This window comes from Halyomorpha halys, unplaced genomic scaffold (assembly GCF_000696795.3).
Source record: "Halyomorpha halys isolate HHAL.00 unplaced genomic scaffold, Hhal_1.1 Scaffold749.1, whole genome shotgun sequence".
Classification (NCBI taxonomy): Eukaryota; Metazoa; Arthropoda; class Insecta; order Hemiptera; family Pentatomidae; genus Halyomorpha; species Halyomorpha halys.
In genome coordinates this window covers 116,929-131,404 of record NW_027116653.1, presented here as the reverse complement: position 1 = coordinate 131,404, position 14,476 = coordinate 116,929, and the positions used below count along the sequence as shown (strand labels likewise).

At 34.1% G+C, this 14,476-nt stretch overlaps 1 protein-coding gene and 2 non-coding genes across 5 annotated transcripts in view; 2 read left to right on the top strand and 1 right to left on the bottom strand.

The window, feature by feature from the left end:
- LOC106685869 (putative protein MSS51 homolog, mitochondrial) overlaps positions 1 to 6,353 on the top strand; it is a 21,303-nt gene extending 14,950 nt beyond the window's left edge. For all 3 annotated transcript variants that reach the window (XM_067053399.1, XM_067053400.1, XM_067053398.1), the window contains exon 3: positions 5,257 to 6,353. In XM_067053399.1, the coding sequence (XP_066909500.1) occupies positions 5,257 to 6,188 (932 nt within the window). In that variant the 3' untranslated portion in view covers positions 6,189 to 6,353. The remainder of the gene's footprint in view (positions 1 to 5,256) is intronic.
- Positions 6,354 to 12,898: 6,545 nt separating this feature from the next.
- TRNAQ-UUG (transfer RNA glutamine (anticodon UUG)) lies at positions 12,899 to 12,970 on the bottom strand. Its single transcript has one exon. It is a non-coding gene; the product is annotated as a tRNA-Gln (tRNA).
- A 1,147-nt stretch (positions 12,971 to 14,117) lies between these two features.
- Positions 14,118 to 14,189, top strand: TRNAQ-CUG (transfer RNA glutamine (anticodon CUG)). The gene has a single exon. It is a non-coding gene; the product is annotated as a tRNA-Gln (tRNA).
- The last annotated feature ends 287 nt before the right edge of the window (positions 14,190 to 14,476 follow it).

Genomic DNA, 14,476 nt, shown 5'->3' with positions numbered 1-14,476 from the left:
TATTTCACCTGAGGTAAGTGAGTTTGAGGAATAGGTTAGTTGAAAGTGTTCACCTAAGGTATTAGCGATGTCCTCAGGATCTGTAACTGGTCCAGTTGGTGTTAACAATAAATTTATTGGGGAAAAACTTTTCCGTCCTTCAATTCTTTTAACAGCATCCCAAACGTCGCAAGTGGTTGTGTTAAGTGTAATTTTTGATACATAATCTTGCCAACACTTTCGTTTGCTTTGTTTTATAACGTAGCGTGCGTGCTTTCTGGCAGTTATATAATATTCCAGGTGGTTTGAGCTGGGGTTATTTTTAAATCTTCTTAGTGCCCGTTTTCTATTTTTGATGGCTTTGGAACATTCGTTCGACCACCATGGAACCGTTATTTTACTATGTACGTTATTAGTTTTTGGAATTGCAGTATGGGCTGCATTTTGAATAGTATCAATGATGGACTGGTATTGATAAATGATGTTTTGATCTGATAATGAATTATCAGAGATATTTGCAAATTTAGAAAAGAGTTACGTAAATAGAATACGTAAAATTACGTAAAAGAAAAAAAATCTATGCGTAGTCTTTAGAACAGTCTTTATGTTACAGAAATGGTTAAGAAAAACATCGATGTTTTTTGGTCGATGTTTTTTTAACATCGATGTTTTAGTATTGAACATCGATGTTTTTTTATCGATGTCGCATCCCTATTTGATACTGATTTATTTTTCGGTAATTCGTCATTGGTTCGTAATCACTATTCGTTCACACTGTTTAAATTTAAAAACGAAATTATAGTGAGCAAATGTCATATATATTTTTTTTTTCAATTAATTTCCCTATCCCTTCCAGTTATCTATGCCAATTCTAAATGGACTACTTTTCCAGTATTCCTGAAATTCTTATGTTTAACTAAAGCGAAAGGTGAGTACACTTTTCATAGCCATTGTGGCAATTGGTTCAGAAACTAGGAATATAAAGTGGGTGACAAATCTTACCTTTTTCATAATCATTTCAAAAACTCTATATCCACTACCTATTAACTATACATCTACAAATAATTCAACCACACAACTTGTTCTAAATATATTAATTAAAAACGTCAGATAGTAAGATTTCTTCACACATTGTGAAAAAACACACGACTGAATGGTATTGGTGGGTTTCATAGACTGTGGCCTATTAGTTTAGCCAGCGAAAAATCTCATAAGAAAGGTGTAGAACAACGTATAATGTTCTCAATGATTCCTGTTTATTTTTACTTCCTGAGGGCCAAAATATTTGACCTGTATCACGAAGAGCCTCGTGGTGTGATAGTTTGATTGAGCTATTCAAGGATTGCCAGTTCATTAAAAATAATTTGTAGTAAAATTTCAGCGTTTGGAGATTTCAGACCCATAGTTTGTTTGTTAGTTTTGAAAGGGCGTTTAACAGCTTGGTCATCAACGCCCGTTGGTTGTGGTTTTCGTAAGGCCTAGTTGTTCCATAGTCATACCTTTGGTATGGTGACTGATCCGGACCAGTGGGATTCCTTTCCGTGAGATTTGAAATATTATCTAGCTAGACAATTGTAATTTGTTTAATAATCGTTACGATAGTGGAAAGGATATAAGTAACTGTTATAATTTAAAAAATAAGGCAAGATAAATAGATAATTATAATAACTAAAGGCTGGTTATTAAGTTAGTCTGATGGATGAATTTAATGACTCTTTCTATTACGGATTCGTCGTTTCTCAACGCCATTGGAACATTTGTTGGTATCCCTAACTGGTTCAGAGTTAATGTGTAGTGATGACATTCTTCAAAAATGTGTTTGACGGTCAGATTACTATTACATTTCGAACATTTTGGAGTTGTCTCTCCTGTTATGAGGTGGATGTGTGTCAATCGGGTATGTCCTATTCTGAGTCGGGTGATAACTAATTCTTCACGGCGTCTCCTTCGGGTTGATGTAATTCAGGATTTCACATCTTTGTTTATAGGTTTCAACTTACTGAGTGGACTTTCATCCCACATTGCCGCCCTTCTTTTATTAATACATTCCTTTAAAGGGCGAGCAAGTTCCTTTGCAGTTAAGATTGCTGCGGTTCTACCTGGGAGGACTTGTGGTATCTTGATGGCTATTGCTTTTAATTCTGTGACAGTGGCCGATAATCGTTAAGCGAGAGGTAGTGTTGTATTTATCCTCTGTTGGAACTGTCTAGAGAATTTAGGATTGGAAATGTAACTTTAGGATTACTAATGTAAGTTGGGTGCGAGGGTTGCAGGTATAGCCTTTAAAATTATTTGTAGCAAATAGTTGTCTAAATAGTAGGAGTGGTATTCCAGATTCAACATATAAACTTACAATTAGAATGGTCCTAAAGGCACCTCTGGAAATGAGGATTCCGGTGTTCTGAACGGTTTGGCTAGTCTTTGGAAGCGAGCTGAGCCATACAGAAAACTTCCATAATCAAGTTTGGAGCGGATTAAGGCTATGAATATTTTCAAAATCATTGATCTATCAGTAGAAAATGAATTAAATTAAAATGTAAAATCAACGGGAACTTGCAATCAAAATCCTTCCAATGAACAATTAAATATTAATCCAATAAATAAATATTGTATTCTATTATTCGAAAAGCCTATTTATAAATGTATCCTTTGTTAAATATTATGTCTCTATTTGCCTATTTGAAAAGCTCATTATTCCTATTAAAAAAATTCATACGCCTGCTTAAACGTATTTGTGTTCCAGGAGGGTTAAGGGAAGCGACCAGTAGCATATCCAGGCAGGCTTCTTAAGGATGCCGAAAGGAAATGCAATGCTCTAAAGAGCGAAATATTGCCAATAATATGGGCCGTGGATGACTTTCGACTACTTAATTCCAAATATTCAGATACTTAAGGTTCAGACCGACCATTGATCTAATGGGGAGGTAAATTGAAGGAACCATCTGTGAGGGTCATCCGTTGGAAAGAGCTGGGTAAGGAAAATTTATCTCTGGCGATTAAGGTCGATGCCATCGATGGGGATCAAGTGGAACCTTCTGGAGATTTGAGACAATGTCTTTGGAGTTGGACGCCAGGCGAAGAGGGTACCCAGCACGAACCCGGCCAGGACGATAGAAACCCGTCATCAGGAACAGTGCAATCGGGGACAGATATTTATGATACATGAGGTCATAAAACATGGCAACTGACAAAATGATAACTTTTACTATGTTAAAATGTTGGTAAACTACAGGGTTGTTCGTCATTGACAGAAGTCACTTGCCACACCTCAATAACAATATTATTCTATAAAGAAAATTGAGCATAGATTCTTACAACAATTTATGAAGTCAGCCTTAAGAAAACCAGTGAAATTAATAATTTTAATCACTAAATAAAAAAATTAATACAAAATTTTAGTAACCATGCTTCACAACTGAATACCTCTTATAAATCGCTGCTTTGCACATCTGAAAAAACAATTTTTGAACTAAACATATTCCATTGATTTTACTGTTGACTGGGGTTACTTTGTGACACCCCTATTTGCTTTGGGGCAGTCAATTAGAGAACTTCAGTAAAGAAAATGACCCCAGCCTGCAGTACAATGCATATATGCAATGCAGTACATTCCATACATGACAGAAGAAACAACACTGCTGAATAATTATGCATTCGATGACAATGAACTATTTTTAGGTCTCATTAATACACTTAAATACAGGAGATGACAATGGATATAATTTAAATTCTAGATGTGCATAGTAATATTCATCTATGCATTATACACTTTCCGGCCAAGGGTCGTCGAACGAATGGGCATCGTCTTTATCTAGGTGGTCTGATCTTATTCGCAATAAGGTCTAGATAGAAAAAGCTTCGATTCCTGATAGACCTTTTTCGATAAATTTTTTTTTCATGTTTACATTGTTATCGTATATTGTGGACATAATGATGGTTAGATATTGCCAGATGTTAGCACTAGGTTTACTAATGTGTTTGTTCATACATATTTTGTAAATAGCATTAGTGTTTAATTAAATTAATGTTATTTCTACTCGTATTCATATCTTTAGAACTTTTGTTTGTTTTTGTAGATTTTAATTTTTTTGTTTGGAACTGTAATATAGAAAGGGATCCCACCCAACACGGTCAGTCGAAATGACAGTAAATGAAAAATTGACGTTCAGATTGTAATGTTAAGACAAAAGTTTCAGTTTTTCAAAATAAAGGTTTAAAGGTTTTCAAAACTTTCTCCGAAATCCGTCTGTCTTAACCTTGAAGGAAGAAGTACAATGGAGGGGGTAAAATGACGTGTTTTATGATAGACCCAAAGCATTGAGAGAGGAGCAGGAGCTAATCGGATACTGCCTTCTGTTCCAGTTTAGATTACAACGGCGGACATTCCGATTAATTTCAACGTAATCCTAAGCCCTAAGACTTGACCGATTCCCCACTTTTTGGCTTCAACTTTGAAGTAGAATAGGGTTATGCCCCCTCCAACTCCAAACCTTACAATTTGAACTTACATCTTCCGCCAACATACTGTCATTTCTACTTAACCTGCAGAATACTTACGAGGGTGAAAATTAAGTAAAGGACCGACGACCTCAACAACTTTTCAAAAACAGCTGTGATAATTAGTGCTTAATACAGTCCAAAATTGACCCCATTTGCGTTTATTCAGTGCCAGTTTGCCCATTCTCATTGTTATTATCGCTTGATACAGTTCATGACCAGACTCCTTCCGCGTTTTTTGAATGCCAGTGTGACCATTTTGATTTTAACTGTGATTAATTAAGTCCACTAAAAGGCATTGTCTGGTTCAATAAGCATTCAAAGCTTTCAAATACAACTGAATACACTGATTTGCAAATACAAAACTCTAAATTTGAAATTTTCACTTACCGATCGCAAATGATTTTGAAAGCTTTGCACAAATGTGACGTGTAAGAGGTGAATGTCATTATTCAGCTAGGGTTTCATAAGTTAAATTCAGCCTTACACACTTTACACTCTGAATACAACTGCGAGCATCAGTAATACCTGCATCAAAGGTAATATTCAGTGAACTTGTAATAACTCTTCGTTAGGAGTAGGTTCCATTGCTGTGCGATTTTTAATCTTAAGAGGAATAAATCTTAAAGGTATAGATTGAGAATCTAAACCTTAAGAAGAAACCTCATTGGATTGATAATAAGTTGATGGGTAAAGTAATTTAAGATAAAATTTCCTAATTGATATGTGATATAAAATTCAATGAGTGTCTTAAGAACTAATATCCTCTTGCTGTTGCAGGTGACGAGGCCTATAGGCAGTTCCGCAGCGGAGTGATGTCTCTGTGCAGCGCCGAGCTCGGGCGGTCCCTGCAGCCCTGGGAGCAGGAGCTAATCTTGTTCCCCCAAAACTGCGCCTCCTGCCACCGCCTGGACGGGCTCCAGCTGTGCGCCCAGTGCAGGCTGGCCAGCTGGTGCTGCCCTGGGCACCGCCCCCCGGCCCACGACAAGCACTGTTCCCAGCTGGCCCTGTACCGTGAAGTGGCCAGGAGAGCGGTGCGCAGCATCGCGGTCCCAGTCCTCGAGGGCTCACCGCCCACCTCCATGGAACTCCTCGTCTCCGACCCCGTCGAGCTAGCCCTCTTGTCAGAAATTGCCTCCTGCCCGCTCACTGTGCACCATTGCCTTCGGCTCCTTCCGTCTAACGACAACCTCGTTGTCCACATTGTCGGCCCAGAACCCACCTTCGAAGCCAGCAACCTCCGCAAATGGGACGATTTCTTGTGCGATTTTCTCGAAGGTAGTCTAACTCTGGTATTTATTGGTCCAGAGATCGGTAAGCTTCCTTGTCGCCGTCTTTCAAGAGACGGTAGGATACTAGAGTACGTCTTCGTAAACTGCCTATATCATGATTATTGTGGTGCCAGGCCTCACTTGGTCTGTGCCTTCAATCCAGGACTCTACCGCAAGACAGGATTCGACTCCAAGGATACATGGGCTGAAACCATTAGATCGATATTTGAAAAGGGGGCTCCCTTTCTAGTGACATCTTATACTAAGAAAGAGATAAAGGCTGACCTCAAGCGGGTAAAATCCGAAATCAATGGAGTGAAGGAAGTGATATCACCACAAGCCAATCCTTGGGCCAGCAGGAGACCATTGATGAACTTTGTTTCCGACGAGAAGACTCCTGTGATCTTCAAAAATGCCTACTATATGTTGCTGAATGTGTGAATAACCTCTTCATAAAACTTGGACTGTAAGACCTCTTAATGAGCGTACTCATGGAGGATGGGAGTGTAGCTTACCAATCATCTGCATGATTTCTATTCAACATTATACCATCAAAGATATTTTTTTTTTTTAAAATGCAAGGTTTAATAAATAAAATTAATAATTTTTTTAGTTTAATTTATAAAACTTAAGTTTTTACCATCGTATACCACCTACATGTATAGCCCCATTGCAATCAGAAAGTATTATCTCCGGATTCACATCAAGTTTTGATCCAAGTCTCAAAGGCCGAAATCGCAAAAAAACCGTAAACAATTTTACAGTTTTATAGTGATTTACACCATTAGGACGTGCCAGGAAAAACTACCACTATATGTTGTTGTTTGGAATTAGGGGAAAACAATAGATGGTTATTACTGCCCTTGTAACTAAAAAAATAATTAGTTATGGACTTCTTATATCAAATATAAAAGCTGACAATTGCTGATAATAAGTGATTGGAGACATTAGTTGCTAGTCTTAAATTATGATTATAACAAGATAATTCTTGGTATTAAAAAGTTTTGATACTTACAATATTAAACAAATCACAATGCACAATTCAGATTCGTACTATGGTAAACAGTCTGATAGCTTCAATGAACTTATTGGTGTTGTTGATATTTTCCTCATTTCGTCTTGGACTTGGAGAGATGACCAGGAACACCATTATCCATCATCCCTCTTTATCAGATACACTCCTCAAAGATATGTATCATTGTAAGACTACTTTACATTATAATTGATACTGAAACGGATCTCTCCTAGTTATCAGGTGGTAATGGGTCAAACAGCAGTGTCCAATTATGAGACGTATTATAGTCACTTACATTGTCTGGAGTATGAGGACCAGCAACTAACTTATAGCTTTATGATTATTAGCTCATTTTCTGCTCCAACTTTGTTACTAGTCATTTAAGATCCTAATCCTTGTTGGTCGAAACAGATCACATGGGGGGGGGGATTTAAGTGGCTGTTATATTTCTAATGAGTGGCATCTGTTGTAGCTACATCTACTTTCTCGTTTCCAGGAGTCCCTAAATGACTGGACCCAGAAAAAATTTTCCAGAAGATTTTCCACCTAATTCATGGCGTGATGGATTTCCTCATTAATATGCTTTTCTGAGAAAATTTGGAAAAGGGATTTGAGGATACTAACAGTATCACAGCTAAATATTACTGATTGGTCTCTTGATGACTGAACTAGTTAGACTAATTTTTAAATCGTCGTCAGTTTAGCTTTAGACAATAAACACCATTTTGCTTTTATTGCATCACCTTAGCACTGTTGAAGACTGCACGTGATGTTGAGTCGGTCGTTTTCAAGCCATCAGTATATGTATATAACCCTATTGTGCTGATGATTTTTGAGTTCTGAAAGAAAAGATTGCGTTATTGCTTGAGGGGAAATCTATTAGTTTTGGAAACTTCAGGCATTTTACAATTTATATGAGGCGACAAAGTCCATGGTTGTATTTTTCTTCTTTGGTTCGTCATTTGATGTTTAAAGTCGAAGATATCCCATCTCATCTTGTACCTGAGTGGGAGGGATTAATTTTTTAGTCGTTCATATTCTCTGTGCGATAGGAGATGTGTAAATAAGATAAAATTATAGCATTAAAATCAATTTTACTACCAGAATCAGAAAAAAATAAATTAATCCTTCCGACTAGAAATTCCAGAGTTTTACATGGTCTGGAGAAGAACTGTAAAAAGTTAAAAAATTAACTTTAAAAAGATAGAACACATCTTTCACACAAATGTCCAAATATTGTTTACTGAAACACCTATTTTACATAATATCAAACTTTAGATTTAATACAAATAAGATTCATAATCGATTGGTTTCAAAACGTTGACATCATCTTCAAAAATAGAACAGCAACAACATGAAATGTGATGAAAATCTAATCTCAAAGAATGTAATCGATTTGTGTCTTGTAAACGGTCAAGAGGGGTCATGTTTTGATAATTTGTAACACAATTACGCAACACTTTATATGCAAAGATAAGAGTTTGTAAACATTGCCTTGAGAGAAGAAAACATTAAATCAATGAATAGGAAGGAAGCTAAAGTTCAATTCTCATTAAATGGCATTTCTTATTTAAAATACTTTTCTTTTTTTATTCCTTTATTATTTTGACCAAATTTGTGTCTCTGAATAATCTCGCAGAACCAGCATATGTATATAATGGCATGTATCTACTCAACAAAATGCCGCTTTTTAGAAATGTGCAACCTATTTGGAAGAAAGAAAAAAATAAAACGCAAAAAGTCAAATAAAACCAATAAATTATAAAAATTATTTTGTTTTAATCAAATGTAAATACATCGTAATATAAGAGGAATGAGGATAGTAAAAATTTGGCAGCTGGACAACTTGATCGTCTATTTGGGGGCCGAGAAAATGCTGCGACAAAAAAATACTCAGTTTTTATAATAGCTGAATATAATTGAGACGGTCTATGCGGAATTGTTAGTCTAACATACGGCCACCCGCAATGAAACTAGGAATGGGTTGGGGTACAGAGTGAACTGATAGTCAGGACAAATACTTCGCTACTTGGCTTGACAAATTAATAACTTAAATAAAGTAGCGATTCCTCGTCTTGAAAACTTTAATCAATTGATAAGGGTTCGAATTCCAAATGTTCTTTAAACAATGTGTTCAGTCCAAGCTTTTATAAACTATTCTCAATAAACTCTAATGAAAGTCTTCTGTTTGATGGCTGATTTAATAATGCCTAGAAATACAAAATATAATATTTACATATTGAACATTGTTAGAGTAAAAACATGGGTAACAGATTGCAGCAAACAATAATCGCACAAACATAAATAAATACTATGACAAAGGAGATGGTAATAGACTGATTCGTCGTTTGTTTTATTTACTGGTAAAAAACATCGCGGTCTTCAGTAATAACCTGTTATAAAGATTAAAAAAAAAAAAAGAGTAAGGAAGCTTTTAAGTTCTTGGAGTTCATCTGTGAAGTAAAAAACATGTTTCTCCTCAGGCTGGAATAATTCTTAAATGAGCACCAATAATGTTCGAGGAGATGTAAAGTTTTGGAGTTATTGGAAACATTATTTATATATCTCTAAAAATAATAATTGATTTTAACCTCTTAGAATGTGTGTGTTTCAAACTCAGCCTTATTGCTTACAGGGTGTGGCATAATCCTACTCTCATTGTAAGCGAAAGTGAAGCCAACAAGTGGGGATTTGGCCACGCCCCCGGATTTCTGGTTTACATTAAAGCAAACACGGTTCTTTCGCATCAATGTACCTGTAAATACCTGTAAACCGAACATGTACCAGACTCAAAACACAAACACATTTTTTTGTCGAAAAAGTTTATAATTAATTTCAAATTGTATTAACAAAACACAAAGTAAAAATAAAAAGGTGAAAGCGAGAAAGTGAAAAAATCACAAAGCACAAATACAATCTAGATACCAATAATCGATTTATTAATTGGTTTGATTCCGTCAATAAAGCCAGTATTGAAGTTGCCATCTTTGAATTTAAACCGTAAGTTGTATGCATCAAGTAACCCTTTTCCTTTTTTTTTTTTTATTTCCCATCCAGCAGTATATATCCAACAGTAGTAAGTTATAAATATGTAATTATGTATTCAAATTGATTTTTTTTTCTTTAAGAAATAGTTCTAGAGTTGCCAAAGAAAAAAATAGTGACAAAATCTTTTATTAACCAGTTTCATTGTGTAACTATTTCTTCTTCAGTAATGGAGCTGAAAGTCCGAGGGCACTGTACGAGTTTATGAGTTGAAGTAACTTGTTTCCTGAATTTCAGCTCAAATTCTGAAGAGTGAGCCACTTACCTTGAATATATCAAGTGAATTAAAAATTCACAAATGTTTATTTTATAATGTCTCCCACTCCTGCCCTAACACGCCTCCGGAGCCACATAAATTTCGCCTTTTTGGCTTCACTTTCCTGGTGGCAAACTCCTTCCTCCAAGATTACACATTTATTAAAAGTAGTATCACCTTAATAAGTATCGTCATGGCAACAACTATTGCCACGTACTTAAAAAAGTTTCTTCGTTATTGCACTGGCCATGGAAGTCTGTATATGTGTATTTATTAGAATGTTATTTGGCATCCCATTTCCTCACACTAAGTCAAGTATGCTAAATATTCATTCAAAGCGTTTCAGTATTTTGGAAGCATTAGCAGTGTTAATCAATGGTAGACAAAGTCGATCACAATTACATATTTAATAAACAAAAGAGAAAAAAAACAATAAATTTTTGGGACTAAAACATATAAACTATGGGAGATCTCTTGAAAAAAATCAAACAAGTAGATCTCCTGGACCTCAGATGGTAAAGGAAGTAAAAAGGACAGGAATCTATGTCGCAGTGGCTGCGGCTGCCAATAGTTAACAAGCAAATATCCGTTTCCAAATTTTTGGCAAGCCGACCTACTATTTTCAAAGTCTTTAATTAGTTTCAGTTTCTCAAACATTAACAACTGCATTATTTTTAAGACATGTCTGTCTATTAAATAGTATAATTAAAAGCTATAAAAATAAATTAAATTAATAAAAAAAATATAAATTAACTTTAATTAATGGATTATTTATGTTTTAATAATTCTTAATATAGTATATTAATTAAAAACTGTCCAACTGCTCAATACGATTAATAATAATCTATACTAAATATTAAGGTATATATTTTAAAAACAAACAATTCCATGCACAACCGTTGTTCAAGTAACAGTACCTTTGTACTAACTTTCCTTTCCTCCCTTCTACCTACAACTTACTACCTCATATCAGTTTTCTCAAAAATATTTTTTATTAATATCGTAAAATTATAAGTTTACTATGTCAAGTAAACTGGGTAGAGGGAAAACTATCCACTCTCAAACCAAAAGCGTAATTATGGACTTATTTAAATTCATGAAAACAGAGGCTGAGAGTGCTCCAATCCATATCTCCTTTGTTATGAAAATCCATAAATTACTCTCATACTGCATTAATCATAAGTTAATATCATTCTAGGGCCAAATATACTGCATTTTAAAACATTAAAATTAAGAAAATAGTTGTTAAGAAAACGGTTTCACAACAAATTTAAACTTAAAAAGAGGTAGTTGTTTTCTGAACTCAATGATCATGAAATCTCAAAAATTATGTGTTGGATGATACTGCATTCTTAAATTGCATGTCACAACAGAGCTGTCAATATATTCATCTACAATGTAAAACAAGAATCAATAAGAAACAGTCCAGTCAAAGATAATTGATAACCAAAAGAAACTAGTAACCTCCCGTATTCGTAATTTAGGAGACCGAGAATAGAGAGATAAATGTGTTAATACACGATCTAATATATCTAATAATAAGTTAAACTATTTGCAGATGTATAAGATACCTTACATAAGCAACGATGTGCCTATAGTTTCTCACTAATGTTACTGGTATTTTGGCTAGGAAAGTTAGTGAAAACATTAATTTCATCATTGATTTGAATATTGTATTCTACTGCTCGCGCAAGTACAATTCGATATTTCATGCATGTAAATATTTGCATAGTATAGCTAATCGTACGAATCACAACCAGTGGTATAAACAATCATAAACAATCGCAAGTGTGTCCCAACACTTTGACCCACAACAATGAACAAAAGTGCAGTGCCATCTCACTACTACAAAGCCACCTTAAAATGTAGCCCTGCTACAGTAAAAGAAGTTTTGGTCATTATACATTTATGTGTATGCATTGATTAATATTCTAGTTGTTTCAGATTAACAGGGGTTCGGAAAAAAAAGTGAAGCCTATTATTACATTTTATTTATAATTATATTTGAATAATATTATAAAAAAGAAAATATAGAAAAAGGAAAAGATTAGAGAAGTAAAACAACAAGATATAAAAAAAACAAGTATTACTTTTCTGCATTTTAATATTTACTGACTGTGCCTATGTATTATAAGAATAATAAGCAATTGTCCAAACTACTTGGTATGTTGTGGGAGTAACAACCCAAATGCAGTTGGGCGCAGAGATGAACAAAAATTAGTTTTAGTTGAAACTAAAAACTAAAACTGCCATAGTAATGAACCTTATTCATGAATGAACCACTGATAAACACCACATCCATGGCAATAGTAGTTATTAGTTTCAACTGTAGCTAATTTTACCCAACTGCATCTTGAAAAAGTGGATCTCTCAATTATATTTCTGTATAGTAATTCTGTTGAATGTGAATATTAGTATTAATTAATAAAGCCAGCAAAGTCTGTTCAATTTCATTTTTGTTCAAAAATAAAATCTTCTATACTAAGTGCTTATTTATTTTCATTACATGTATTTGCTTATTTTCAAATATATACTTTAAATATTTTTATAAATCATATTCAATGACCTAAGATACTTTCAGTGACTTAACAAACAGAAAATAGTTTAAAAATAATAAAAAATATGAAGATGGTCAGGTCAAGGTTGCGGTTGAAAAAGAACAGAATAGTTTTCAACTATTTACAGGGCTGTTCAAGACAATATGTTAAACAGTATATTCTGTGAAAGAAGTATTGGCTTATGGTACCCCAAGTATACGCTTAAGGCACTGCAGGGTTCCGCGGCACAGACTTAAGGACATTGCTATAGAGTATAAGTACGAAAAAAAAAAACGACAGGTCCCACCGAGATTTGAACTCGGATCGCTGGATTCAAAGTCCAGAGTGCTAACCATTACACCATGGGACCACACCTATTCATAGGTGAAGTCAATTATTACAATTATCTCTGATCATTAACACATTGTCTTCGCTTTGAGTCAGTTCCTTTGGAAATTACAGTAATTTAAAATATAAAAAAATGATCCGGCAAAAATTTGAAGTGGTTGTGTGGTTAAGGAAATTAAGAATACTCGAAAAAAAAATAACAAAATTTTTTATAAGATCCTTTTATATATCTAATTACTTAGTCATTTAACTGCCAGATATGACTCGACAGGTTGCAAAATTAAGATGATACGGCTGTCAACTCCTAACAATCCAAATGTAACAGTCCAGTTTACTAGGTAATGTGTTATCAACTTATTTTAGGTTGGTAACGATATTTCAATGGCACATAGTTCAATATTCAACCAAAAAAAAAAATAGATAGTTCTATAGAAAAAAGTTTTTTTTTGTATTAAAAACGTTGCTATCGACCTTGCTCCAAACAATCCAATAAATGTCCTTATAAAACCATATTTATTTATTTTATGCCGACGTTTCGACCTGTAACTCAGGTCGAAATGTCGGCATAAAATAAATAAATATGGTTTTGTTTATTTATGTTGTTCTTTGCTGACCGCACCCCCCGACAAACTTCTCCAATCATTAATCTACGGTCAACTATCTACACCTCATTAAAAATGTCCTTATAGTTCGACTTTGCCACAAACAATCCAATGCCCATATAGTTCAATATTTCTTCAAAAAATAAAAAAAAATTAAAATCACTTAGAAACGAATTTTTAGATGCAGATGGAAAACTTAAAATTTTATATACGAAACAGAATAATCTAAAATTAATTAAATCTACACCAAGTTTTGAGGATTCATATTGAATAAAAGTGTACATTTCAATAAAAAACAAAATGTATGTATGTATGTACAAATATTTAAATGAAAAAGGGAGGGGAAAGACAATTTTGTAAGTAAATTAACAAATATAAACAGAAATGGTAAGTTAACATAATATTGATAAAACAAAAACAATAAGTTGATTTATTGAGAAAACAAAATTAATTTTCAGCTAATGTAAAATCGAGAATCTTTTATTTATTTCTAAATCTAATAAAGTATAAGCAACTTGAGCTAATAATTACATATAATTAAAATCGGATTAGGAGCGGAATTGTCGAGGTTCCATGGTGTAATGGTTAGCACTCTGGACTCTGAATCCAGCGATCCGAGTTCAAATCTCGGTGGGACCTGTCTTTTTTTTTTTTCTTATATCAAAAAGAAAGCAGGTGCAGCTTATTATGGGGATAATGTACAACAATTCTAATTTTAAAAAAGCACTTGCCTGTTTATAAATTGCTTAGCTGATTTGAAAGTTATGGATGGATTTTAATTTTATGATTCCGACAAAATGTTTTTGATACAGGTCAAGGTTTCACAAAAAGTAATTATATTTACTAATTACAGTCAAATTTATTAGAGATTACTTTGGTTCAACTGGTAATTGCAATTGCGGATCATCATTGTAAGAACTATGGTT